Source organism: Diplotaxodon limnothrissa, linkage group LG8, assembly GCF_057381915.1.
Source record: "Diplotaxodon limnothrissa isolate DT_005_m linkage group LG8, D_limnothrissa_male_GT1.1, whole genome shotgun sequence".
Lineage (NCBI taxonomy): Eukaryota > Metazoa > Chordata > Actinopteri > Cichliformes > Cichlidae > Diplotaxodon > Diplotaxodon limnothrissa.
Window position 1 is genome coordinate 23,144,586 of NC_140603.1, and position 25,410 is coordinate 23,169,995.

Consider the following 25,410-nt stretch of genomic DNA (forward strand, 5'->3'; position numbering starts at 1 on the left):
AGTCTGCTTTCTCACACCTCAAATATTTAAATGTTATAGGAGTTTCTTTTAAAATGTTGCCTTTGCTTTCTCATGCATCACATGAACACATTTCAAGCTGCTGCTCTGACAGATGAATATTGTCTATTGCTTCCACTGTATTAACCCTAAACACTGAGTAGAAACACACACTAAGCCATTCAAAGCAACACAGAACAGCTGCTACTCTAGATTTAACAACACGTTACGAGTCATTCTACACATCTGTTCATGCAGTCTACTCTAACTACTTCACATGTAACTTCAACATCATCAAAGCACATTTTCCTGCACAAGCCTCTGGAGATTTGTTCTATACAGCAGCAGCTACACATGCACACACATACACGAGCTAACACTGGTACACAGACGCACTGACTGCAGCTCATCCACCCTCTCATGTCTTGCCTCAGTCGCACACTGTGTTATTGTTCGCACCCAGAATCGTATTTCCCCCAACTGTGACTCATTCGCCCAAAGTGCGAGTCAGTGCCGTAACGGCATGTACTGTATGTGAGTGTTTCATGTGTGTGCCGAATGTTGGTGTGTTTCTTTTTTGTGTGTTTGCGTGTGAGATTTTACTATGGGTTCATGTGGCAGAGCAACAACACCAGGATCATATCAGGACACCACTAACACACAGATGAGGCGGGGGTACGAAAGCTTCAGGCTGCTTTAAATTAGAGGGGAGGAAAGATGGCGGTGAGGACCACAGGGGGAGGCACCGGGGAGTGACGAGACTGAGCGGGGAGAGAGGGGCGGTTGTGCAGCATCCGGAAGAGTCTGTATTAGTTGATTTTGGTTCCGTAAAGTCACAAAAAAATATTGTTGAAGATCTGGAGTCTGGTACAGCGAGGCAAAGGGGGAGGCGAGGGGCAGGTGGAGAGCACGGGAGGGCCTGAAGATGACTAGTATCCCTGGAAGGGAGGAAAGAAGAAAAACATAAAAACACAAATATCAACAGTGGAAGACATTTTTTATATGTATAACAGTAAAAAACATCAAGCATATGTTAAAGATCATAAAGCAGTATTCCTCTTTTTGCTACTTAAAATTTCCATACAATCATATTTTAGATGATTCGATTTAGAGTTTTGCATTCATAGTTCAACATGAAACCAGCGGCTTCAAGCATTTTTCTGCTTGTGACCTCTTACTTTAAAAAGGCAGCCAGAAATCCTCATCATATCTGTGCAATCGCTGATTTGTTCACAGCAACACCAAACAACTTCCTTTTAAGATGTCCCACCTGGTTTCAGTGTTTTGCTGTCATTATAAACTTGCGTGCTTCTCTTTTTCTGCTAATCCGGTTTGTGTTTATTTAGGCCTTGGATTCTGGAGACTGGTACACAGATTCTTTAGGTTAGATTTTATTATTGTCTAAATTATGGTTTTACTCAATTTACAAATGCATTTTGCTTGGATGTTTGATCTTTACTAAATTACTAAACTGACGCACAGTAGCAGCTTGATCCTTGATAGTATAGGATATGCAACGTGATACTGAAACTTACTCTAGTGTATTTAAAATGAGAATGGATTCCAACTGATCTGCCTATCCATGCATTTTAAGAACTGAAAATACATTTTAAAATAATTGTATGTGTCTTAAAGCCTGGAGATGTGTACAGTAAAAACCTGTATAAACTAATTAATCTGTAAGTTGTACAGTTTTGTTTTGAAATCTAGAAGCCTGAAATCTGCTTTGTCTAACTTCTATAGCTCATCTCTTCTCAACACTAGCAGCTCCACATTAGTTACCACTAGAAGAATCATAGACTGTATATAAAAGATCAATGTGACCAACATGAAATTATCCAAATTCGGCCATTACTCTTTTTGTGTTTTGAAAGTAAATGTGAGAAGAGAGGAGATGATCAGGCTGAGAAATGCAGGGACACTGTTAGTTATTAGCAACTTGTAAATCACAATGAATGCCCACCTTCAAGCATACAGTGCTTTATTGTCTGTTTGACTCTAACTGGGATAAAACTAACATCATGTTGGAAAAAAACGAAGATATGTTGAGTCTCACCGGGATCATGGAAACTGGAAACTGGAAAGAAAGTCCTCTGTATAACAAAGGTGTATGTGACCGCTTTTAATGTATGTGTTTTTAATAAAATACATGAAATAAAAGAAATTGTTTCATCTTACCTCTCCTCCTTCCCCGCCCTGCTGCATTCCTCCATATTCTCCCTGTGGGAGGAGAAGACGTTAATGTGGATGGATTATAAACACGAGAGAGGTGGCGTGAATATTTCAGCAAGGATCAAAGAATGAACTGATGGCACCTCTAATTCAATAAAGCAGTTACAATATTTCCAAAAAGCATGCAGTGCCATTGAAAGAGCTCTTATCATCATGCGCAAGATTTTTCAGGAAAGGGAGAGTCAGTTAATTAATTATAGCTTTCTAAGATGTCAGAGGAACACTTTTGCCTACAGGCTTCTGATGCACAGGCCTTACAGGGAAGCAGTTCAGAGCATGCCATAAGAATATTCACTGCCTTGTCTGATGTTCTATAGATGTGGCTTAATGTTGCATAGACAAGCTACACGGTTAGAAATGAATTTTAGTATCACTGGAGCCTAAAGTACGCAACTTAGTGAGCATGAGAGGAAAATGTCTCAAATATTCAGAGGAAGAAGTCACAAAGTTATTTTTTATGTTGTATTACAACTTGGATTTTTCCTGGAAGCATGAAGGGTTTAATCCAAAGCCCCAAATGATGCAGGAATAAATTCAGGAAGCCTTACAGAAGCTTCTGTTCCTTCCCTTTCCTCCTGAAGCTCACTGAGTTTGTTGTACACTATTAACTAATGTTCACGCAATCCAATACAAAAGGGTTTCTACAGATTGTGTACACCTAACAGACTGTTAGCATCATGCACAGTATCCCCCCCCCCCCCCCCCCCCCCCCCGCTTTCCTAACCCTCCCGATTTCTTTATGACCTATGACCCCAAAATGTTCTGTCCAACTGGCACCTCGTATACAGGCTCCTCCTATCAGGGAAACAAAAATGAGACACAAACAGCACAAACAACAAAATGTGAGAACAGTAACACAAAAACAAAGCACAAGAAAAAAAAGCACTGGCACAAAATTATAACAAAAGAACAGCACACAAAACACACGACAATAAAGACATGCAGAAAAGACACAAATGTTAAATGCAAGAACATCTAACATCTGACAGAGAGTTCAACGTATAAGAGCAGAAGGAGGACGATCAGTTTCAAGAGCTCCAAATGACATTAGTGGTAATTCAAAATTTTCTTATACAAGTTGTAATACAAGTTTTTTGCAAATGTGTCACAGTTATATGTATTTTATTATTTCTTTGCTTAAAAAACAAGCAAACAACACAGTGATGACATAAATAATAATTGAATCCGTAAATACTAAGTTTAAAAATGTATAATTTTTTCAGGCTGTGGAAAACTGGACAGACAGAAAAATCCTCTCACAAGCAGATGGAGCCACAATGACCTTAATTTACTCAGAGCAAATAAATGTAATTAAAGTTTCTCAACAGAGTGCTGCAGTAAAGAAATTGGATTTCTTTGGTGTCCTGCAGTTGTTTGATGTGAGTTCAGGGGAAATGGCTCCATCTAGTGTTCAACCTCAAACTAGCATTAAAGATCAGTTTCAGGCACAATTTAACTTAAATGTGCAGCTGACACTTTGTTCAGCTCAATCAACCCCCGATCCCGTTTTAAAAATGAAGTTTTCAGCATTGTTACTGCATGAGAACTCTGGTTCCCTTCTAGAGCTGCAAAGATGCTAATGAGGTAAACCTATGAAGAGTGTTGGTGCGACCCACAGTAACCATGGTAACTAACCTGGTTGACCAGCCCGGTTGATGCAGCAACGTTCTCGACTCCCTCCACACCCGCCTGCGCCACCTCGTTGGCTCCTGCAACCGCTGTTTCTCCGACAATGTTGGCCTGATCCACGGTCCTGTTGGCCACTGAGACGTGGAGAGCGAAAGAGGGTTAGTGTGTAAACTGCACTGTGAGAAAACAGTCCTGATTTTCACCTCAATGTGAAAATCTGTGCAAAGCTCTTTCCAGGACTTTGAAAAGATCAGATGGGGATGGGACAGGAAATCAGAACATTTGATCAGGAAAAGTGGTATGCAGTGTAGACAACATATTCAGATTAGTGTGTAACCATCTGCCCTCATACAGGTGTATTACCTGCCAAGTAGAACTGTAAATAAATATTTACACCTTTTTTCTCAAGTAAAATTCATAACCCTGCTAAAGTAACCTAAGAGTACAAAGGTTTTAGCAATTAAAGTACCTAAAGTAAAAGTACTCATTCTACAGTGTTGCTTGAAAATAGTTCATTATTCTCTAATGATTCATTAATGTGTGTTGTAAGCTATACAATAAAATACATTATATCACATAACGTAGCTTTTTATTTCAAGTACTGCAGAGTAGAAGTAGATGGTATCATAACAAAGAAGTACTTAAAGGATAAGCTTGTACGTCACTTGAGTGATGTGAATGTATTTTCCAGTACTATTTATGCTATAATCCTATTGATGCTTTCATCTAAGAGTGTTGGGCATGAACAGTAGTCTACCACAGTGACCCTAACTTTAGTGTGGAGTAGGCTTGGGCAGTGCCACCTCATGGCCCCCCCTATGGAGACACCCCTGAAACTAAGTTGATACATTGGCCTCATCACAGAAGAGCCTTTTCACATATATAATTTGTAGGGGTGCAACGATACACAAAATTCACGGTTCGGTTCGGTTCGATACTTTGGTGTCACGGTTCGATATTTTTTCGATACAAAAAAAAATGTTCATGCCTTTTTAATTTGTCATTTATTAAAATTATAAATATATATTTTAACACAAAAGTACAGTTTTTAAATTTAACCCTAACCCTTGTGCGTGTTGTTTTTTAGCTCGTCATATTGCAGCCACAGAAATTCTTTTGTCCATGAAACCATAAAGCTGCACTTTCTTTTTGCCTTATAGTCTGATTTGTCATAACTTCTCCGTTTTGTGGTAAGCTTTTCTTTGGCTGTCACTTCTTCACCCTGACCTGTCTTATTTGGCTCAGCAGAACTAAAATATATATCTGTCTGTGAAGGTTCTCAGTCATCCAGGTCATCGTAGTCAAATATAAATCCTGCTGCTTTTACACACGTACTCACATAAGCTCAGCGATTCTCTGCGCGATCAACCTCACATGTTTAAGCTGCGGGAGATTTCACTTGTCATGTTTGCATAGTAAGCTAACAATTAATAAGACGATGTCAGAGGAATTGGTGCACAAATTATCATCACTCACAGATCAGTGCTGTCGCTCTCTATACACAGTTCGCACGATTGCAAAGTGAAAGCAAAAAAACAAGCGCAAATTCAAACACGATTTCAATATGTCACATATTGACAGTGGCTCACCCAATGACATAATTACCCAGCTACATTTCTGAAAGAATGCAAAAGCATTGACATATATTTTTCCTTCCTACAATAGCCCGACAGGCAGGGGAGAGATAGCCCCGGGACGTCGGGCTAGCGATATTGCGAGCCCTGTATCTGATTGAGGAATCACTCATCTTTGGAAAAGAGAGTTTATTACAGAGAAATGTCTCTTTCCAAAATAAAAGCTATACTATCCGCTTCTTCTGGGTTATATTCTCAGCAGCATAAGGAGAATCCTGTGCTAACAGCTGTCTAAATGACTCGGCTAAAGTTAGTAGCATGCTTGTTGTTTTTGTCTTTGCACTAGGATGATGTCAGTGTAAATGTGCAGTCATATTCGTTGTGTTCCCACTAGTGCTTTCAGGTTAATCTCGTTGAAATAACCTTAACGCCACAACACGGCAAATCTCCGTTAACGAGCTACCCTATACAGAGGGGCTAGACGGCCAACACGTTAACGAGCTAACTGCGCTAACACACTAGCTCCCACCCATGTAATTGAGCATTGCATGGCACATCCAACATACTGTTTTACTTTAGTCCATGACTCGCTTACCTTCAGGGTCATACGTCACATGAAAACCAAAATAATTCCAAACGCCAGATCTGAATGAGGGTGGGGAGGTCCACTTCTGTCTCGCTAGCTTGCCCTGCGCTCTTCCTTCTGACCATGCTGTCTGTGTTGAGTGCTCAGTGAATCTGCGTTCGACTACTCCGCCTAGGCTGCACTCTCGAGCCTAGGCGGAGTAGTCAAATGCAGATTCACTGAGCGCTCAACACAGACAGCATCGTCAGAAGGAAAGTTGATAAAATAAATTACAAATTTTGTATTGTTCTTTTTTTTTCTCCCCTTTGGTTTTCTTTCTTTCTCTCCCCCTGTCCTATCCCACAGTCATGTCTGTCCCGTTTGCAACTGAAAATAAAATAAATTCATAATTATAATAAAGGTCAATCAAATGGACCAATATGATGATCCACTTAAAATAAATCCTCTTGGCATCTTTCTTGGCCTCAAGACAACAATTCTGATGGCTATAGATCCAAACGGGACACAAAAAAAAAAAAAAAAAAAAAAAATTGAAAAAAAAAAATTTGAAAAAAATTGTATTGTTCGATACATATGCGTACCGAACCGAAAGCACTGTATCGAACGGTTCAATATCGATACGAATATCGTTGCACCCCTAATAATTTGCTAAACCAGAAAGATAGTGTTATTCACTTTTATTTTCTTTATAAAAAGCAAAGTTTAAAAACATCTTGAAACCTGAAGTTTGTCTTTCACACACAAATGACGCTGTATAAGAGGGTCCAGAGCAAACAACATCAGCCTGCTCAGTGGAGGACAAAGTGAAGTCTCCAGATCCTTTAGCACAACTGTAATGTCATTATTTAAAGTAATATTAAAAGTAACAGCACTAAACATTAAAATCCTTCGGTAAACATCTTATTTACTTTTTCTATATGACAGTTAAAGCTTTATGCAGCTCTGTTATTATCTGTATGGATTAGAATAAAATCAGGATTTTTCTTATTTCTACTTGGCCATAGTATTATTTTAGTAATAAGCAATGAACCACATTTGGGTCACCTGGAAGAGGACACCTGGTATTTAAACACATTTCTGATGATTGTACCTCTAAACTTGTATCCAATGAACAGTTTATTTGTACATACTGCTCTTATTTGATTTATACCAAAATTCAATATTTATGCTTTTCATATCTTAAATTTCTAGATACAAAAAAGAAGTAATTTGAGAAATCAGATCAGCATCTACAGAGCATTTAAGCCTTTATCTGTTCAAAATAAAAGGTTATCATCATCATCATCATCATCATCATAATCAACATCTGCACCTGCTAGTTGCAAAATCAAATTGAGTGACACATACAGTAGGTGGCATCTGTGCTTTATCAGAAATATTTTCAAACTTTATTAATGTATTTTTTATTTTTTTCGATTTTACTAGAGAAAAAAACTTCAACAATGAAGATTAACTGACGGTTAACCATCCCACCTACCTATGTTACAAAACATACCCTTGTAGCCATCTGGGACTTTATACCATTCAAGTGTGACTAAGAGCTCCTTGTTCTAAGAACCAGAGTGTTTCAGCACAGTGCTTAAAGGTGTAGCCATGAATTCAGTGCTGAAGTATGAATATATTCGGATGTTGTTTTTGTAATAAGAGAAGGGATCATAACGAACTCTTCGGGACAGCAATCACTTCATATTCAGACAACAAACCTCTGCATTCTCCCCTCAGAGGTTTCTGTTTCTATATTTATATGATCTTAATAGTGGCTCAAACATGCAGCTTTTCTTACCTGTGTTTACTGATGACACCACTCCCTCCTTTGTCTTACTCCCTGCAGACCAAAAAGGAAAAACAGACTCATATTCATGTACATGACTCATGCATGTTTCCTGTAAAATAAAGAGACACATTTCACACGCCCTGTTTGTCCTGTCTATGGTTTCTTTCCTCAGTAAGTAAAACAGTCAAATGAAACATAAACTATATAATAGATTTGTTATTAATGAATAATGTAGGAATAAGAGCAATGAGAGTTACATTATTAATAGCCTAATAGTAGCACATTTAATACACCAGTGCATTAAATGTTGTCAGAGAAATATCATAAAATGTTGACGGCAGATATTGCTTATGTATTTTTGGACATTTCTCAGCTGCTGTTGCCCCTTTAAACTCTGACATAACATTCCCAAGAGTCTCAGCTCAGCGTGATCCATTACTGTTTCTAAAAATACATTCACAGACCTACTTTTGCTCACAGTTTTGTCAGTCTGACTGGTATGTTGTGCGCTTTCCTGCGTCCTCAAAGGGTTTTGCCTTTTTAAATTTTTTTAATAAAGTCTGGACTGTTTAAAGATCCTGTTATCTTTACCACTAGCTCTAAAAAAGCTCCTTTCACTTGGAAACATTTTATTTAATTGGAAGTCATCCTGTGAATGGGCTGCAACAGCCGCACGTCTCTGTGTGTGCCTTCCTGCTTTCCAGCCCTGTGCTCATTACAGTATGATCCCAGCAGATTAAATTGTGGTTATGTAATCTGCCAACGTTAGGGATGACAGGAGGGAAGTATCCGAGCTAAAAGATAAGAACAGTAGAAAGAGTGAGAGGAAGGTAAAAAGGAACTAATGGAGGAAAGGAAGGCTACATCTGCAGATGAGTAAACTGACTGCACTCTTTTTTATAGTCACATAGATGCAGCTGCTGCCATTTACAGTGTCCCACATCCAGTCAGCCTTGCTACCTTCTGCTTCCCTCCATCTTTCAGCACGTTCCCCGTGGTACATGAGCCACGTGCGGGGTACTGAGCAGTACTGCAGTACAGCTCATCGCAGGCTGCAGTGACACAGCTTCTTTCTCAGTCAACAGGGGGAGCCCCCCTCCCGAGTGTCACTGCACGCCGTGACTATTTCAGCTGAAGAGCTGATCTGCCTGTCACCAAACAAGCCATGCCTGTGAAAGAATACATGACTTCTGAGGAAACTTTGCTTTATGATTTATCGAGTAACTCATAAACATCTTTTTGTAATAACGCCGATTCCAGCTGAAGGTGATGCACAGGACACAGCTGATCAAATGACAAGAATAAGAACAAAAACGCAATTGTTGAAATAATCCTTGTAATAAATTATAATCCTGATTGGAGGCATGCCTGAGTACACAAAGACGGTATGGATTAGAGCGTTTGAATGCATTTTTACCCATTATGAAATGATGCGTTAAACACAGAGAAATACAGCTTTTTTTCCAGAGGAGGATTTGCGCTTCAGCAATCCTGACGTGGTGAAAAATCCTGTTAACTGTGAATCCTTATGTGCTCTCAGCTAAAGAAAGATGCAATTTTACACACCTATATATAATCAACAACACGCTGTATTACCATATACATACAAATGAAAAAGGAAATTCATATTCCGTATTGCAAATACATCGTGTTAAATTTACAGGGCAGAAAAAAAAATCATGCTAATTGATTTCTTTCTAAAATAATTGCTATATATGTTGGTATATTTTCATATTATTGCAAAAATAAACACCTAGAATTTTTAGATTGTGTATTTTGGATTTTTCATGAATCTCTTTAAACAAAAGATTGTAATGAAACCATCAGTGATTACCAAAACACCGAATTAAATCTTAAAAGCAAAAATAAAGGGATTGATAAAATCACATGAAGTTAAATCTCTTAATTAAAAGTTAAAACTTAAGTTTTGGAGCTGTTTTGCGGCAGAAGCTTTTAAAAATAAATTAATAAATCACTGAGCATGTTGCTGTGTTTGTCCAGGTCTGGCCCATGTGGTGGAAAGCAGGCGTGCAAACCTTGATACTGTGTACTGACAGCCACATGCTGACGTAGGCACTCTGCTGCAGGTGGATACAGTGAAACCATTGACACTCTTCACTGATCACATCCCCTCTCCCCCTTCTGATCCTCCCCCTGTGATCTGCGTTGTTCCCTCTCTGTCTCTTGCTTCACTTTTACCCCCTTTCTCTTGCTTCCTTGAGCCTGTGACCACTGTCTACTTCCTGGAAGATCCAGGGTTTCTTTACCCAGCAAGTCTCAGCCCTCTGTCCCAATGTGTCACCTGTCTTTCTCCTCCACGAGCCACGAGACTACAAGCTCAAAGCTTTTGGTGACATAACACCCCTCCCTTCATTTTTTTACCCCCTCTTTTCTCTCTCTGTCTCTCTTTCCTGCATCCCTCCGTTCTTCCATGTCTCCCTCGGGTGGGTGTTTTGTGAGCTGTGGGGGGTGGAAGGAAGGAGCACTCACTGGGAGGCCAATCCTGCTGCTGTGACGCCACAAACTAACACAAGCACACAAATGTTTTTGCGTCCAGCACAAACCGATGAGGGTAGAGCGTGCGGGAGAAGGAGGGTGGGGGTGGAGGGGTTGTGATAGAGAGAGAGAGCAAATTGCTGCAGTGCTCAAATGATCCTTGCCCTAACTCACCCCTCCCTCTCCAGCTTGTGCCGTTGACTTCCCCCTTTTTTTCATCATTATGATTAAAATTTTGTAGTTGCTGCATGACGGTCAGACAGAGCACTGACAGGATAGACAGCAGACAACGATGGAGCCCTCCACTCTGATCGTTCCTCACCCACCCTCCTTACTTTTGCACCCCCTCTGGCCTGTCCCAGGTGGTGTGAAAGCCTGCTGCTTGGGATAACCTTGAAACGTGACGCAGTGGCAGCTTGAGCTATAATTAAAGTGCAGGAAACAACAGCATCTGTGCAAAGCACCCGAGGTAAAATATAAATGAATCATTTTTCTTGGGCATTTAAAATTGTATTTCCTCTTACACTTACATCATCTTGCGTCTTGCTGTGAAATGATTCTTTTTAAGTGTTTAAATGCTTTTTATAACACTTTTCTAAATATATTTTTTTCTTTTAATTATGAATGTAAGTCAGCTCTATTCTGTAAATTTAATTTTAAAAAAATCAGATAAATTGACACTCTGGAAACCAGTCCATCACTGGACATCCCCATCCAAACTGCTTCACAGACCAGTGATTTAATATAGTCACGCTGGTCAGGTGATGAAAGCCCGAGGAAGCGGCGTCACAGAGCTCTGCAGTGACCTCCTTTCCCTCCTTTTGCTCTTCTCTTTTGCTTTTCTTTTGCTTTCCCCCCAAACATCCACTGATCACTGTCCTGCTGCAAAGCTGTAACCCTCACTGTCTTTTCCTCGCTGTTTCTCACTGTCCACCCTCTGGACCCTGCACCAGTCCTGCAGCAGTATCCCACCAGCACTCACTCCATCCCCTCCTTCCTGCCTTCTCTTCTCTTTTTCCTCCTCCTCCTCTATCTGTTCCTCTCACAAGTCTCAGACATGGATCCCAAATCATATGATGCAAAAAGTACACGAAGTAATTCCACATATAGACCAAAAAATGAGTGCACCTCCCCCCCACAACCCTCCAAACTCTTTTTGCTGCATGATATATTACATACCTACATACATTACCCCCTCCTTGGTCTTAGCTGCTGCTTCCTCCATGCCAGCTTTGGTCTTCTCTGCGGCGGCCACCACCCCCTCCTTGGCCATGGAGAACCCCTTCATCAGTACATCCATGTTGGGCGATGAAACAGTTGGGCTCCCCTGCTCCAAATGGGCCTGGCTGGTTGGCTGGCTGGTGCTTACAGTGAGCGTGCAGAAGTGATGCTGTGAGATGTCAGAGTGTGTGGCTGGGTGAGTATGTGTAAGTGCCTGTTTCCTGGTGGCTCCTCCTCCCTTTGGTGCTCCAACAGAGGGCTGAGAGGAACACACAGCAGGGCTACAGCACTCAGACTGAGAGAAACAGGAGGGCGGATACAGCCAATATGTAAAAAGATGGGGAGAGGAGGAGGAGAGGCAGCCGGATGCTGCAGCATTTTCAAGTCATGCTGCAACCCCGCCCCTTTAGTCATCCCTCCACTCTCGTCCATCTTTTCTTCTGGTGACTCTCTCTCATGCTCAGCTCAGCCTCTGGCTATCTGTTTGCATATTTTGATTGGCACGCTTTGCTCTGGGCACACCTTTGTAGATGCTGAGGCTCCATGCGCTGGTTACATAACCGACAGATCCTCTTGTCAGATCATATGCATCCTTAAATTTTGCAATGTAATCTGCAGTTGCATCACAGAGCTTGTCCCAAACATTTGCTTCCTTTGTTTTTAATTTCTTAGCAAAATGTTCTCAGTTGATACTTTATTTATATGTTTTTCTATTCTTTTTACTTATAGTATTGCTGTTTATATTAATGCTTTGCCATCAGCTCAGATTTTTTTATTTTTACCACTTGAGCTGAATCAGAATGCATTAAGAAAGACAAAGAGAGCATCTACAGCTATTTCTGTGGTTGTGATTGGAGAGAAATTGCTTTGTCATCTTCACCTGAATGAGTCACAACAGCCCCGCTCTTCCTCTTCCTCCTCCTCCTCCTCTTTCTGTTTCACTCAGACATGCTGATTCAGCAGTGCAGTGATTCTGAGTGACATTGATATCACAACCAGGGTTTGAATGATCCGGAACCTTCAGCACCTTCAGTCATTAAATCTGAGGCAGGTTAAGGTAATTTTCCGTGTGCTGCTGCCTGGTGTTGCTTCCAGTGAAAACATGGAGATATACTTGCTCAGTAATAAAAACAAAAACGTCCCACGACCCGCTACACCCTCAACACATCCTTTTTTCTTCTCGTCCCTGTGATGCGTTCGCGGTGCACATGTAAAGTTGGAGTGACATGCAGTGAAACGCACAGGAGAAGAAATGTGAGATTATTTTCAAAAGTTTAGCTTTTAAATCACACATTGGATCCGTACTTGGTATTTTGCTGTTTTTGTGAAATATCCTGCAAAATAAACTGTACTTGAATAATAATTTTGTGTTAGTCAAAGGTTTAATGAAGATACTAGGCTACATTGGTTGGTTTGCGGTAGTGTAATAAAGAATACACTGATTCACTGTATTGGACTAGTGCAGAAGAGGCTGTGGTATTCATGTAAGGCTGTAGGAAGGGTAGCAGACATCGATTTCTAATAAAGGTGATGATGCACACTAGATTCAATCACTGAATTCTACTTTATATTGTGCATTTGTTGGATATCAGCTTGTAAAACATCTGCAAATCAACGAAAAGTAATCAATATCAGAGTCATGTGACTTATCTACAGGTTATTCCTCACCAGCTAAATCCCACTTTACACAAGCTCCATTTTTTTTTCAAAAAACAAAACAAAACAGTTGTTTGATATTAAAATGTTGGCAAGTAGGAAAATAATTATATTCACTGTATAATACTAGATAAAGGAAGGGATGAAGCTAGAACACCGTGATCCATGAAGCGCTGTTTTGCTGTTGCAGAGGCGGAGGGTCCCTCCTTCAGGTCTTTGACTGCCCTCTGGTGTTCACAGGACTCATCGCATCATGACGCAGCATTATGGCAGTGATGGGGGGTTATTTAGACTTCAGCTGTTAAGTCATAAGATGTATGATCATCAGTCACTGATGCTGTTTGCAAATCTTTTGTAGCCAAGTCCAAGTCAACGTGCACGACTATGAACGATAAACTGTTTACCTGAAAAGAGCCTTGCTGGTAGCCCCCCTTCATGCAGTTCCCCTCTGCTCTGCAGAAGTTTTCTTTCTAGAAATTGAATTTTTGGTTCTGTATTTTAATATTTTTTGTTGTGGCCTCACTGGTCAAGTCCATGTTTGGTGTGTCAGTTTTCACCAGAAAGTGCAGAAACATTAGGTAGCTGGTTGGGGAGCGAATAGCAGAAAAACACAGCCAAATATCTTTGTCATGTGTTGGTGAAGAAACAGAACTAAACAAAGAGTTAATATTGTTAACCCCTGGATGCTAACTCACTGCCACAGTATACACTGCTAAAAAATTTGAAAGGGGGATTTTAGAGTACAGCATCCAGCCAATCAATCTGGTCAGTTAAGTAGCAGAGGGAGTTGTTTTTGCTGCTTTGGTATCAATGAAATTAAAAACAGGTGCACAAGAGAGGCAACAATGACACAACCCCCGAAGACAGAAATGATTTTACAGATGGAGGTCACTGATATTTTTTCCCACCTCATGTTTCCCGTTTTTTCATTAGCTTTGCATTTGGCTGTTCTCGGTGTCACTACTGGAAGTATAAGGCAATAGCTGGACCCTACAGAGGTTGCACAACTACTCCAACTCCTCCAGGAGATGCAATTGCCAAAAGGTTTGTTGTGGGTATCAAGATGAACTCTCTGGACCCAATATCAGACACTACGCTGGTGCAGTGGGTCCTGGGTTCCTCCTGGTGCACGACAATGCCCAGGCTCTGGAAGGAGAAACCCCAGGAAACCTGTCATCCCATTAGGAGCTGTCACTGTTATGCATGCATATAAGCACATGGGGGCCATACAAACTACTGAGCACCATTTTTTCCATTTTTCCATTGAGATCTGATATGTTTTCAGTGTTTTATTAATTTGTTTTGAGAAGTGAATGTTAGAAAATAAGAAAAAGTTTAATGGCGTTGCCTTAAAATAAAAGCTGAAGATTGTGGCTCCACATGCTGTGTTCATATCTAAGGCTTTGTCAGCCCTGTTATCACAGCTGTGCCAGTGCCAGCGGTGCCACAAGCAAATAAACAATCATCTTATTATCCTGTCAAAAGCTGTTAGATGCTCTTTTGTTTTTGGTTTAGTTTTTATCCTGGTTTGCAAAGTCAAAGACTGCTTCTGCTTTTCCATCAGGAACAGAAATGACAGGAAACACGATTGATGAACGTCTCAATCATAGCACCACACCATGTTTCCAGCGGTTTCCAGCAGTTCATTCAGCCGTATTGTTTTAAGAAAACATTTATTCACATTCATATCAGTGCATTTGTTTTTTTACATACTGTATTGGTGCATTTAGATACATCTCTATGTGTGCTGCCTCACAAACATGCACATAGTGTTAAAATTCATATGTTTGTTTACGTACTGGTGCATAAAAGAAACATAATTTCTGCATTTTCACTTGAATACTTCATTTTTTGTACAATTTCCCTTTCACATAAGAGAGACAGAACCCAAACAAAAAGGAAACAAGGAAAGAAAAACCCAAATGCTAGATCAGGTTTTAGCAGCTGACAGATATATTTGACATTTAACATTTAGCATTCTTACACTAACATTTAGTATCTTTCATCAAACTAATCTGGGCTACAATACTATGTCACATTCCCGAGCACTTTGCTCCTCCTCTTGCTCCTTATCTCTCTCCATAATTTATCTCTTTTTCCTCCTTTTGTCCATGTCGTCCTTTACATGTTCTCCTCCTCCCCCCTCTCTCTCTTTCTCTTTCCCTTTGTTTTCACCTTCTCCTCTTTATTCCTGGACATTAAGGATCTGTGCAGACAGTCCATGATGCCAGTTCTTCAGCTTGGCAAAGCGGGGCCCTTTGACCTCCGACTCAAACTTCTCTCTGATGGTAGGGAAAACAATATGTGTGTGCGTGGGGAAAGAAATTAAATAAATAACACTTTTTAGTTTACGGTTAGGTGCATGCATATTTGGAGAGTGACACACTTCTTTATAATTTTTCATCTGTACATCATCAAAGTGTATTACAGAAGAAAAAGCCAGTTTTAAACATAGTGCACCACTTTTCCAAGTGGATTCCAGAGAACTGAGGAAAAAAGTATTTTTCTGTTTTCGTGATTTCCTGCCTCTTTGGAGGTAAAAGAGACCACCCAAACATGAGATATCACTGGAAATGCCAGAATGTCCTCTATTGAGCACATTGAGACTTAGTAGGGTCGCTCAAATAAGTCAAAGGATACAGATTAAAAACAAATGTCCATTACAGAGGACAAAAATGAATAGGCTGGGTCTCAGGAGGATATTGTTTCGATCACTGTCAGGTTTCCATGCTATCAAACTCAATGGCAACATCCTTGCTCTAGTCCAATCATCTTCTTGCCCACTTTCTCTGAGCCAATCAGCCTGCACTCTGTCCCACTCTTGTCACTCAGAGCTTCATTTAAACACCGGTGACGATGAAGATGAAGATGGAGGCTTAGACTCCAGGGGGTCCTATCCTAATTCCTATCACTGGGAGTCATCAGAGTCTAATCGTCAAATAGATTAATTGTATTCTGTATCTTGGTGTCTCTCCTTTCTGAAATAAACTGATGATAGTAAAGTGTTTCTTTAGAGGTTGTCAAAAAACAACTCTCAAGACGTACAAGATTAACTTGCACAAAAATGATGGAAGGAGAAGAGTATGAAGAAGGAAAAGAGCAAGTCATGATCTAAAGCATGCCAGCGTACTGAAGCATGGGCGTATATAGCTGCCAGCCAGTGGAGCTGGTTTACTAGTATTTATTGCTGATACGTTCCTAATAGAAGCAGCTGAGCTCTCTGCTCAGATTCAACCAAGTGCTGCAAAACTAATCTGACAGTGCAAATGAATAATTAGCTGAGGCAAAATTCAAAAGATGATGTTCTAGTGTCAAAATAGGTTATTAGATATAAAAGTTAAGTCAAAGAGACCCTTAAAGCAGAAGGAAAGCTGGCTGCAGTAAAGGCCTGGCAGAGCAGGGTTTCAAGCAGGGATCCAAGCATTAGAAACAATCCTTCCATTAAAAGTTATGTTGGTTTGTCCAGTTACTTTTGAGCATATGAAAGTGGATTGCTATGTATAAAAATGGCTGCAATAAACAGTTAATGCAATACCTTTCTTAAACCCTTTTAATTAAAGTTGAAGTATCCACTTCAGTTCAGCTTAGCTTTCTATGCATTTTTCTTTAAGACAAGGTAGCTGATGCCAGTTGATGTAATTTTTCAATTTTGCTAAAGTATCTGAACCTCTCTAATGTCTCCAACTGTCAGTAGACTGGTCACGCACCATTAAAAGACCACTCTTACCTTGACTTCTGCAGGGCTTCCTCATCTGGGTCTTGCACTGCATTGACAGACATAAACAAGAGCATTTAGTAAGATCTCTCAATGAGATGATAACTAATTGAGGATTTGGAAGGAGAAGTATCGGGCACATTCAGGGAGAGGGTATGAAATCATAAAGGATGAAAGGACAAGAAGATAAGGTGGAGTCAGTGTACTGACGGAATTCGGTGCCAGTGATGTGGGCCAGAATCCTGAAGCTTTTAGACTGCAGGTTGGCAGCGCGGCGAGCCCAGTCAGTCATGTCCAGGGGCTCTCCTGGCCTGATCACTGCCTGGTACACTGGAGATGCACAATCTACCACAGGCTCCTTGATGGGCAGAACACCACTGCAGGACAAAGAGTTCAGTTAGACGTCATCGGAACAATGATGGATGTTAAGGCCCAACCTTTAAAAGCTGAAACTAGATCATGTATTAAGTGCCCATGATACACTACCACCTAACGATATTAGAGTAGTAGAATATTTGTACACCAAAAACAAATATTGGAACAAAAAGTAAAATTGCCTAAAGCATCACTCTTTTAATTCAGTGTTGTGAAGAATTATTTGCATCCTTCCTAATTTCTTAGTTTTTACATTTAGTTTTGACATATTTCAAATTATTAAACAAATTTTAATACTAGACAAAACCCAAATAAATACAAAATACAGTTATATATCCAAACCTACCAGGCCCTGTGTGAAAAACTAATTGCCCTTTGTTAAATCATCAATTAGTGGTAAAGTTGTGAAACTTTTGCCTGCCAAACATACAACAAGAGTGAATGATGACTCATCCAAGGGGTCATAGAAGAACCCAGAACAACATCTAAAGAACTGCAAGCCTCACGTGTCACAGTTCAGGTCAGTGTTCATGGTTCAACAACAACAAAAAAGAGACTGGAAAAAAAATGGCATCCATGGGAGACTTCCAAGGAGAAAATAACAGGTGACAAAAAAAGAACACAAAAGCTTTCTGCACATTTGTTAAAAAAAAACATCTTAATGATGCCCAAGACATTTGGGAAAACAATATATGGTCTGATGAGCCAAAACGTAAAGTTTTTGCAAGATTTAAGTTCCATTACAGCATTTCATAAAAAGAAAATCATGTCAACAGTCAAGCACAGTGGTGGTAGTGTGATGGTCTAGGGCTGATTTGCTGCTTCAGGACCTGGATGACTTGCTGCAACTGATGGAACCATGAACTCTGTTCTCTATGAAAAATCCTAAAGGAGAATATCTGGCCGTCAATTTGGACCCTTAAGCTCAAACGGACTTGGGCTGCAGCAGAACAATGATCCGAAAAACACCAGCAAGTCCATCTCTGAATGGCACAAAAAACCCAAATCAAGGTTGCAGTGACCTGAAAAACTTTGGCATGATCTTAAACAGGCTATTCATGCTAATAATAATACAAAAAAAACCTTCAAAGTTATCAAAAAAAACTTGATTGCAGTTCTTTCTGCCAAGGGTTTTGCATCATTTCATGTTATCTTTGTCTAGCATTAAAATTTCTGTGATTATCTAAAACATTTTAGTCTGACAAATATGAAAAAGATGAAGATATCTGGAAGGGGGCAAAGACGTTTTCACAGCACTGTATGCATATTTGTATGTGTCTATAATTCTTTGCTTTTTAGGAGTTCTTGAAAGTCTCTAATCTCAGTGTGTAACAGACCTGAAACTGGAAAGACCTGCTGAAATCTGCAGTATTAACACCCACTGAAAACCCACTAAATATTGAATTTTATACAATCATGGGCATTTTTTACATTAAGGTTAATTATTACATTTTTATAGTTTATGTGTTAATCCATCATATTCAATTCTGTTCTGTTGATCTATAGTTTTACCTTAAGTGCCTGTATTTACTGTCTTGTAGTCTTCATGACAGTAAATACTCAGGAGCATGTACACAGCAGTTAGTAAGTGATTCAGTGCGGGTCCGGGCAGTAGATGTTTTAAAAACCTGTGATACTCAGAACATTCCCATGCCATAAAACTGCATCAGATGAAATCCCATCAGGTTCCCGAAGCTGTGATGATACTGGCTCCTTTTTTCAGAGTATGACTCTAAACTCGACTTGCACTCTCACACTAAGGCCAAAGTACCCACGGTACTTCCTCACACATAACCATGACAACCTCATGGTTAGTGTGCATCAAACACTTTGATGTGATGTTTCAGACAAACACATAAAAACATAAATTCTGTATACAGGAGGCTGGAGGATTTTCAGACATTTTTCAGTCGGGCATTAGTTTATGAGACACATGGCACAATGCGCAAGCTATTATGAAGTCGTGAGACGAGAGGAGACGCACGGATGAGGAGAGGCGAGACGGAAAAGCAGCTCTGCTGTACTTACGCCAAGGGGGAGCCTGCCTCTTCACTTCATGTCACAACCAGGAAGGAAGGATGGGCAGGGATGGGTGGAGGACAGCGCGGGTGTGGTTGGTTGGTTGGATGGAATGAGCAGAGGAAAGTGGGTGAAGGCACGGAGGAGTACTCGGCATGGACATAGACAACAAGGAAAAGCCCGGGCATACACTACACCACTATAGACACCCTATTTGTAGCAGCGTAGGCTTAACGTATGCTCAGAAGCTCCACCTTATTTGGAGCTTTTCAGGCAAAAGTTAAAAGGTCAGTTTCATCAACCACTGCTGTTTTATCAGACACATTGGCATCTCATAGTGGCAGTGATGCTGTGACCTACTGCGTTATGGCAACAGTAAAATGGGATTCTCATTCATAACTCACAAGTTGACTTGCAAACTACTTTTTGGTGTGTCATTTACACACAGAGGCATATTTTAAACCAATCTGACAATCAAAGTAGATTTTAGTGCCTTAATATAACCAGCAAGTGAAGATTGAGTGAATGAATATGGGGATTTTTGTCATTTGAGTAACTGACCCTTTAATTTCTAAACACGTGGCTTTGTTCAGTCAGTGTGATGTCATCAAATGGTGAGTGCAAAAGAGGTATAAAACACCTGGGGGCGGGATTGGTTTAGTTGTGTGTCCTCACCTGTCGTGTCCCTTTGCCTGTGACTGCCCTGCGATAGCGTCCATGATGGCGTCCTGTGAGTACATGCTGATTGGTGTGTTGTACTGAGCGTGAACGATAGTGGCTTTTCCTCCTGGACCCTTCACTTCAATGGGCTTGTGGGTGGACAGGGCTGAGTCTTTCAAAGCAATGGGGTTGAAGCTGGGGGTGTACTCCACACTGTCAGAGCAGGTGGAAAGGGTGAAAGGTCAGTGGGTAAAAGAAGAAGGTTTCAGGTGTGGGGTGAAGGGTTTAAACATGAGGCGTTAACAGACGGGGATATGAGGGGAACGAAAAGGCAAGGTCAAGGTGTAGTCATGCAATCGGCAGAAAGGGGGGGCTGTTGTACCGCTGTAGTGGTTAGCAAATATTCACCACTCTGTACTGTAGCTGTGTCCCAGATCCAAAACATGGAAAAATGTGTGATTCCAGACTGGATTCGAGCCCCAGATCTTCTTGCTGTGGGGAAGCAGTGCTAACCACTGCACCACCATGCCACATATGTTGACTTACACCATCAAAGTTTGGGATTGTCTACAAACATCACTTAAAAGTTCACAATTTATTAACAGTATTTAAGTGCCCATAGACATAGAGACAACCTAACAGCTCTTTCACTTTTAATGCTGAAGCCACAATGAAGTATATTTTAAAATAATCTAGTTGACACAGGGAGCATTGCATCCTGCTGTCACTGTTTGGAAGGGACATTAGCTGCTGCATATGTCATATGCTAACTTCTTACAGTGCAATCCAGCTGAAGTCAGAATTTCCAAGTTCAGAAATGGAACTTTCACCTGGAACTCTGCCTTAAAATCGGATTTCAAACTTGGAAAGTTGGAGCAACCCCACCATCTCGACTGAAACTATTCTAGATGGCAGCAGCGAATGTAAACAGTAAAACTTTTCATCTGTATTGTTGCATATTTGTGACTTGCTAATAAATAAGCCACAGACAGATCACTGACCGGGCTCTATCGATTATGGGCTGTGGTGGCTTTTAAGTGCTTGTCACACATGACAGGCTTTACCTAAGGAGCAAAAAAATAAATAAATAAATAAAATAGTGTTTCTTGATTTTCCAAGTTGAAAATGCTCAAATCGGGAATCACGTTGTTCCAAGCTACAACACCCAACTTTAGAGGGGAACTAAACACAGCATTATTCGTGTACTATGTGCGGCAAATGTTCAGATCCTACTGGATAAATATTTAATACCAGTGAATTAATATTTCTAATATTTGTGGAATTGGGACACAGCATGTCAACAGAAACTAAAAGGTCTTTGACATCATCTCTTGAACATTTCTAAACTCTTAGCTTTTACTTGACAAACAAACAAGTCCAAAGAAAACCAAACATGCTAATGTTTCAGGCACCCAGCAGGCCAAACTGACAGGTCATCACTGGCATGTTTAAAATGATGCACTCAGTTATACTGATATAGGCATAGTACTGCAAATACATAACATATCTGTTATGAATTTCACACACAGTAAAACTGATTAAAAGGACCAGCAGAAGTGGAAATGCAGGTAAATGTCTCAGTACATTATGAGTTCAGTGCTGATGCTGGAATGCCGGCAGCCTTAAACAATTTCCTTTGGGATCAATAAACTTAATGAAATGAAATGAAAATGAAATAATTATTTAAGGGAGAAATAAAATTGTGTCAGCGCTAAAATTTACAGTCTGTTTTGGTTTCTTTGTCTCAAAATGTAAGTAACGTTGGAACTCGTCTCTTGGCTACAATGTAATCTTGGCAGGCATGTTACATTTTTATGATAAAGTAAATGGCAACAGAGCTGTCAGATAAACAAAGTGAAGAACGATGCACAGTCAATTCTTGTGACATGGAGAAAAGTAGAGATTCTGGCCAAAGTCACCAAAGTAATGTGGTAGTCTGCCATTTTCCACTTCTGGGGACCAGATGATTTTAACATGACTTGAATTTTTAGCTTGTGAACGCCACGCTCAGTGCAGCCCAACAGCTACAAGGAAGCTTTAGTTCAACCACAAACACACAAATCCCACAACCTCACACCAAAGTTACGAGTGGATGATCGAAAATTGCTAATACTGCTGCGCTTCACTTCATGCACATGAAATGCTGTAAAAATAAATTAAGGTACTGACTTTGCAGCTGTGTTTGCAATAACCTGTAACACACCAGAGGAACCGACACACAAAGAGAGACAAATAGACAAAAGGGGGGAATGTGGTGAATCACTACAGGTATTTTTTGTGGATAACAATAGCCCTATGTGCGTTGCAGGAAACCATCCGGCTACAGTGCTCATGTGTAATCCCATGTACTGGTCAAAATAGCAGCCTTTTTCCCATCACTGGGATATTTCCCTGCTACCCCTGAAACCTCAGGAGTGACTGACAGGAGCAGAAGTGTTTCAGTCACATGACACAGGACGACAGGGATGTAGACACATTTAGCACAGAACAGACAAAAATATACACAACCACACAAAACAGAACGCAAACCACCCGCTCAACTTATGTCAGAACAGCAGACATTACAGATAGATGAACACAGGCTGGCACAGACAAGTTACTGCAGATTTCTAACCCTGCATATGGAAATATTTATGTTGGTTTCACTTTAGCTTTTGCCAAGAATCTGTCTCATGTATAAAAGGTTACACTCTGGGCTCTTAAAACCTGCTAAAACAGGAGTTTGTAAAGTTTCACACAAATTCACCTTCATAAATCTGCATCCATTTCACTCTTATTCTCAGGGTTACTTGGAACAAATGGTGGTTTTCAGTGTTGTTTCATTTTTAATATGGGCACAAGACAAGGCTAATGATATGGCAATAGTTCAGTCTGTCCATCCATCCATGCATCTAGCTTATAAACCGCTAATAGACTGGGGCCTATCCCAGACACAGTTATATAGTTTTATTAAATTTTCACCTACTGCAGAGGTCAGTTTGAATGTGCTTTGAGTTTGTGAGTATTTGTGAGTTCTGTTGCTGTTTTCAAAATAAACTGAGAGGACAAACAGAGTGCCTGATAGTTTTAATGAGCTACACATAGTGCAGCATAACCAATATCGTGTGAGATTTTAAGCCTGAATGATTTCAATCTTCAGAGAGACTGACTTCCTCTTATGCGAGGAATCATTGCCAACTTCATATTGTCAGTGTAAATGTGTTCAATTCCACAGTGGTGAGACACATAAATGTTTGTCTCTACAGTACATGGATGTGTTCAGGGTACAGTAAAGTGAAACATATCACGTATGGGGCATCTCCCTATAGACGGGGTGTCCTTTCTCAGGTTTGGCCTTCAGGGGATTCAGGATGATGGTGTGTAACCAGAGCGGAACATTCCATAACTGCGTACAACAGCTGCTCGTCCTCTCCGAGTGTGTGTGTGTGTGTGTCCGCATGTACTCAGTGAGGTGGGGCTGCTGGCATGACGCTGCCGTCATCATCCTGTGCTCTGCATGGAGCACGTTTTTCTGACACCTGACTTCCCATTGGCTGTTACTGTAAGGGCTCAGCAGAGGGGAAACAGATTAGGGGGAGACTGATACGTGGCTGTGATATGTCAGAGGCCAAACACGTTACACCCTTAATTAAACTCTACACGTATTCCATGACTGAGACTTCACGCAAACACATGCCATCCTTCTGAGAAGAGACCGCTCAACAGCGGCCATAATTCAACTCCCACCAGACTCCAGGTATGGGAACTTCCAGATCAAATATGCAACATGAATATGACTTTACGGACACCAAAAAAGAAGAATAAGAAAGAAATGGAGCCAACCTGAGCTTTGTTAGGTGGAAATATGAGTTGAAGAAAGTGCTGTTTTTCTGGTATCTGTTTAGAAAGTATATATAAGAATGTGCAGAATGTGTTATATTATGTTTTGTCCAAAAAATATATTATGTAGCCCAATAATGCACTGTGAACACAGAAGAAAAATTATTATTATAGTGGCATTTTCCCTCGACGTTGGAACTAATTTTGAGTCAATCCCTTGGTTTTCTGTGGAGCTGAAAATCACCCTCTATAAGGACGTCTTTCATTACATGAATATCAACTCTAAAATTTACTATAGTGGGGCCCTACAGTTATATTCTCAAAACTGATAAATTTAGAAAGAGAAAAGCACAATGCTGAAATAAATGGCCACTATTACGCTGAATAATTCAGTGATAACAGCACAATACAGCAGAAAAGATTAGTCAGTTACAGGTTATTAAATATGTGATCCACTGAAAAACATTGTTGCTATTTTAGGGGTGAAAAACCAAAACAGTTTTACAAATTCTGACTTTAATTTTTAATGAATGTTTCTGCATTTTTCCCTTAGAATTGTTTAATCAAAATAAATGTTATTGGTTTGTTTTCTGAATCTAAACACACAGATAGCCAGAAGGCGAAAACAAAGATAAAAAAGCAACAAAAAACAACAAAATTAATACCTAATTATTTAGATCTATTGAATAAAAAAACAAACAGAATCTGACACCTTTTGTTTTTTGGTTTTTTGAATGAGCTCAGAGAACCGTAAGTCAGCACCTGTACAGCGGGTTTGTTTTTGCTATACCTGCAGAGCTTTTACCTTCGCATCAGCGACACTCACAAAAACAGCATGTCTCTGCTTCAAACAAGAATAAAACCTTTGTTGTGGGCTTTCATTCCCATGTGTGCAGTAAGAGGGATGCATTCCCCAGATGATAAAATCTTCAAAAAACCAACTTGGGGAGCCGAAACAGCAAAAAGACTTCTTTGGTGACGATGTTGCTGATGGCAGCATCATTTCACTGGCTTTATGTTTTCATCTTGAAGAGTCAGTTTTTGTTCTGAGATATTTAAATGTAGTACTGAGGGAATGTGACCTTTAGTAAAGAGGCTCCAAATATCCTCAAATGATCCTGCGCTCCTCCCGTTCTGTTACCTGGATGCAGGCCAGGTGCATTTGTATGCACGCTCCTAAAATAGTGCCACGTGTGAGAGGTTATGCGTACTGGAATAGCAGTGGAAAGTTCTGAGTATATTTTCTGTTAATCTTTGGTTAAATGAGGGAGGTGTGGCTTCATTCCTTGGGTGAGCTCTGTTTGGCTCCCCCCCCCCCAGATTAGTTATCTTCTTCTCTCCGTATTATTTAACCGGTGGTTAAAGTGTGCTAACCTACCCCAGCGATGAAACTCTTCTGGCCGATGCTGATCCCTCGCCTATTTTGCCCTGCATATCAATCATATCTCTGAGAGTTTCGGGGGAGTAAAGGCCTATTGGGGAATTGTACTGCCCCCGTTGGCTTGGTGGAGATCTTGAAGCTGGGAAGAGATTTCTTTTGCAGGGTTTTTTGTCCAGGAGGATTCCACAAGACTCTTGATCCTTCTTTTGAACTTCTCCTGCAAAATGTTCCTCTTGTAATGCCTTAAAAATGGGAGAATGTCAAGCTAGATGGATA

At 40.4% G+C, this 25,410-nt stretch overlaps 2 protein-coding genes across 4 annotated transcripts in view; both read right to left on the reverse strand.

The window, feature by feature from the left end:
* On the reverse strand, positions 1-15,248 carry sncgb (synuclein, gamma b (breast cancer-specific protein 1)). The gene is made up of 8 exons (XM_085360272.1): positions 15,195-15,248; positions 14,177-14,311; positions 11,468-11,804; positions 7,802-7,843; positions 3,865-3,992; positions 3,007-3,024; positions 2,176-2,217; positions 1-935 (listed from the first exon to the last, which is right to left on the reverse strand). The coding sequence occupies exons 1-8, from the start codon at positions 15,246-15,248 to the stop codon at positions 927-929; spliced, it is 765 nt and encodes a 254-aa protein (XP_085216398.1). The 3' UTR covers positions 1-926.
* The window catches only part of ldb3b (LIM domain binding 3b), a 24,350-nt gene continuing 13,532 nt past the window's right edge, over positions 14,593-25,410 (reverse strand). For 2 of the 3 annotated variants that reach the window (XM_085361506.1, XM_085361507.1), the window contains exons 5-10: positions 22,104-22,126; positions 19,950-20,147; positions 19,284-19,307; positions 17,091-17,257; positions 16,893-16,929; positions 14,593-15,447 (exon numbers count right to left, since the gene is read on the reverse strand). In XM_085361506.1, coding sequence (XP_085217632.1) covers positions 15,351-15,447; positions 16,893-16,929; positions 17,091-17,257; positions 19,284-19,307; positions 19,950-20,147; positions 22,104-22,126 — 546 coding nt within the window. In that variant the 3' untranslated portion in view covers positions 14,593-15,350. The remainder of the gene's footprint in view (positions 15,448-16,892; positions 16,930-17,090; positions 17,258-19,283; positions 19,308-19,949; positions 20,148-22,103; positions 22,127-25,410) is intronic. The other variant, XM_085361508.1, reaches the window with a different exon arrangement.

Excerpts from the sequence above, each read along its gene's own strand:
- sncgb (XM_085360272.1), bottom strand. The coding sequence starts at position 15,248 with ATGGAGAGAGATAAGGAGCAAGAGGAGGAGCAAAGTGCTCGGGAATGT. Across the intron at positions 14,312-15,194 it reads GTGCTCGGGAATGTGACATA|AGCCTGGGCATTGTCGTGCA; the intron begins GTATTGTAGCCC and ends TTCTCCTTCCAG. Across the intron at positions 7,844-11,467 it reads GGAGGGGGTAATGTATGTAG|GGAGTAAGACAAAGGAGGGA; the intron begins GTATGTAATATA and ends TTTGGTCTGCAG.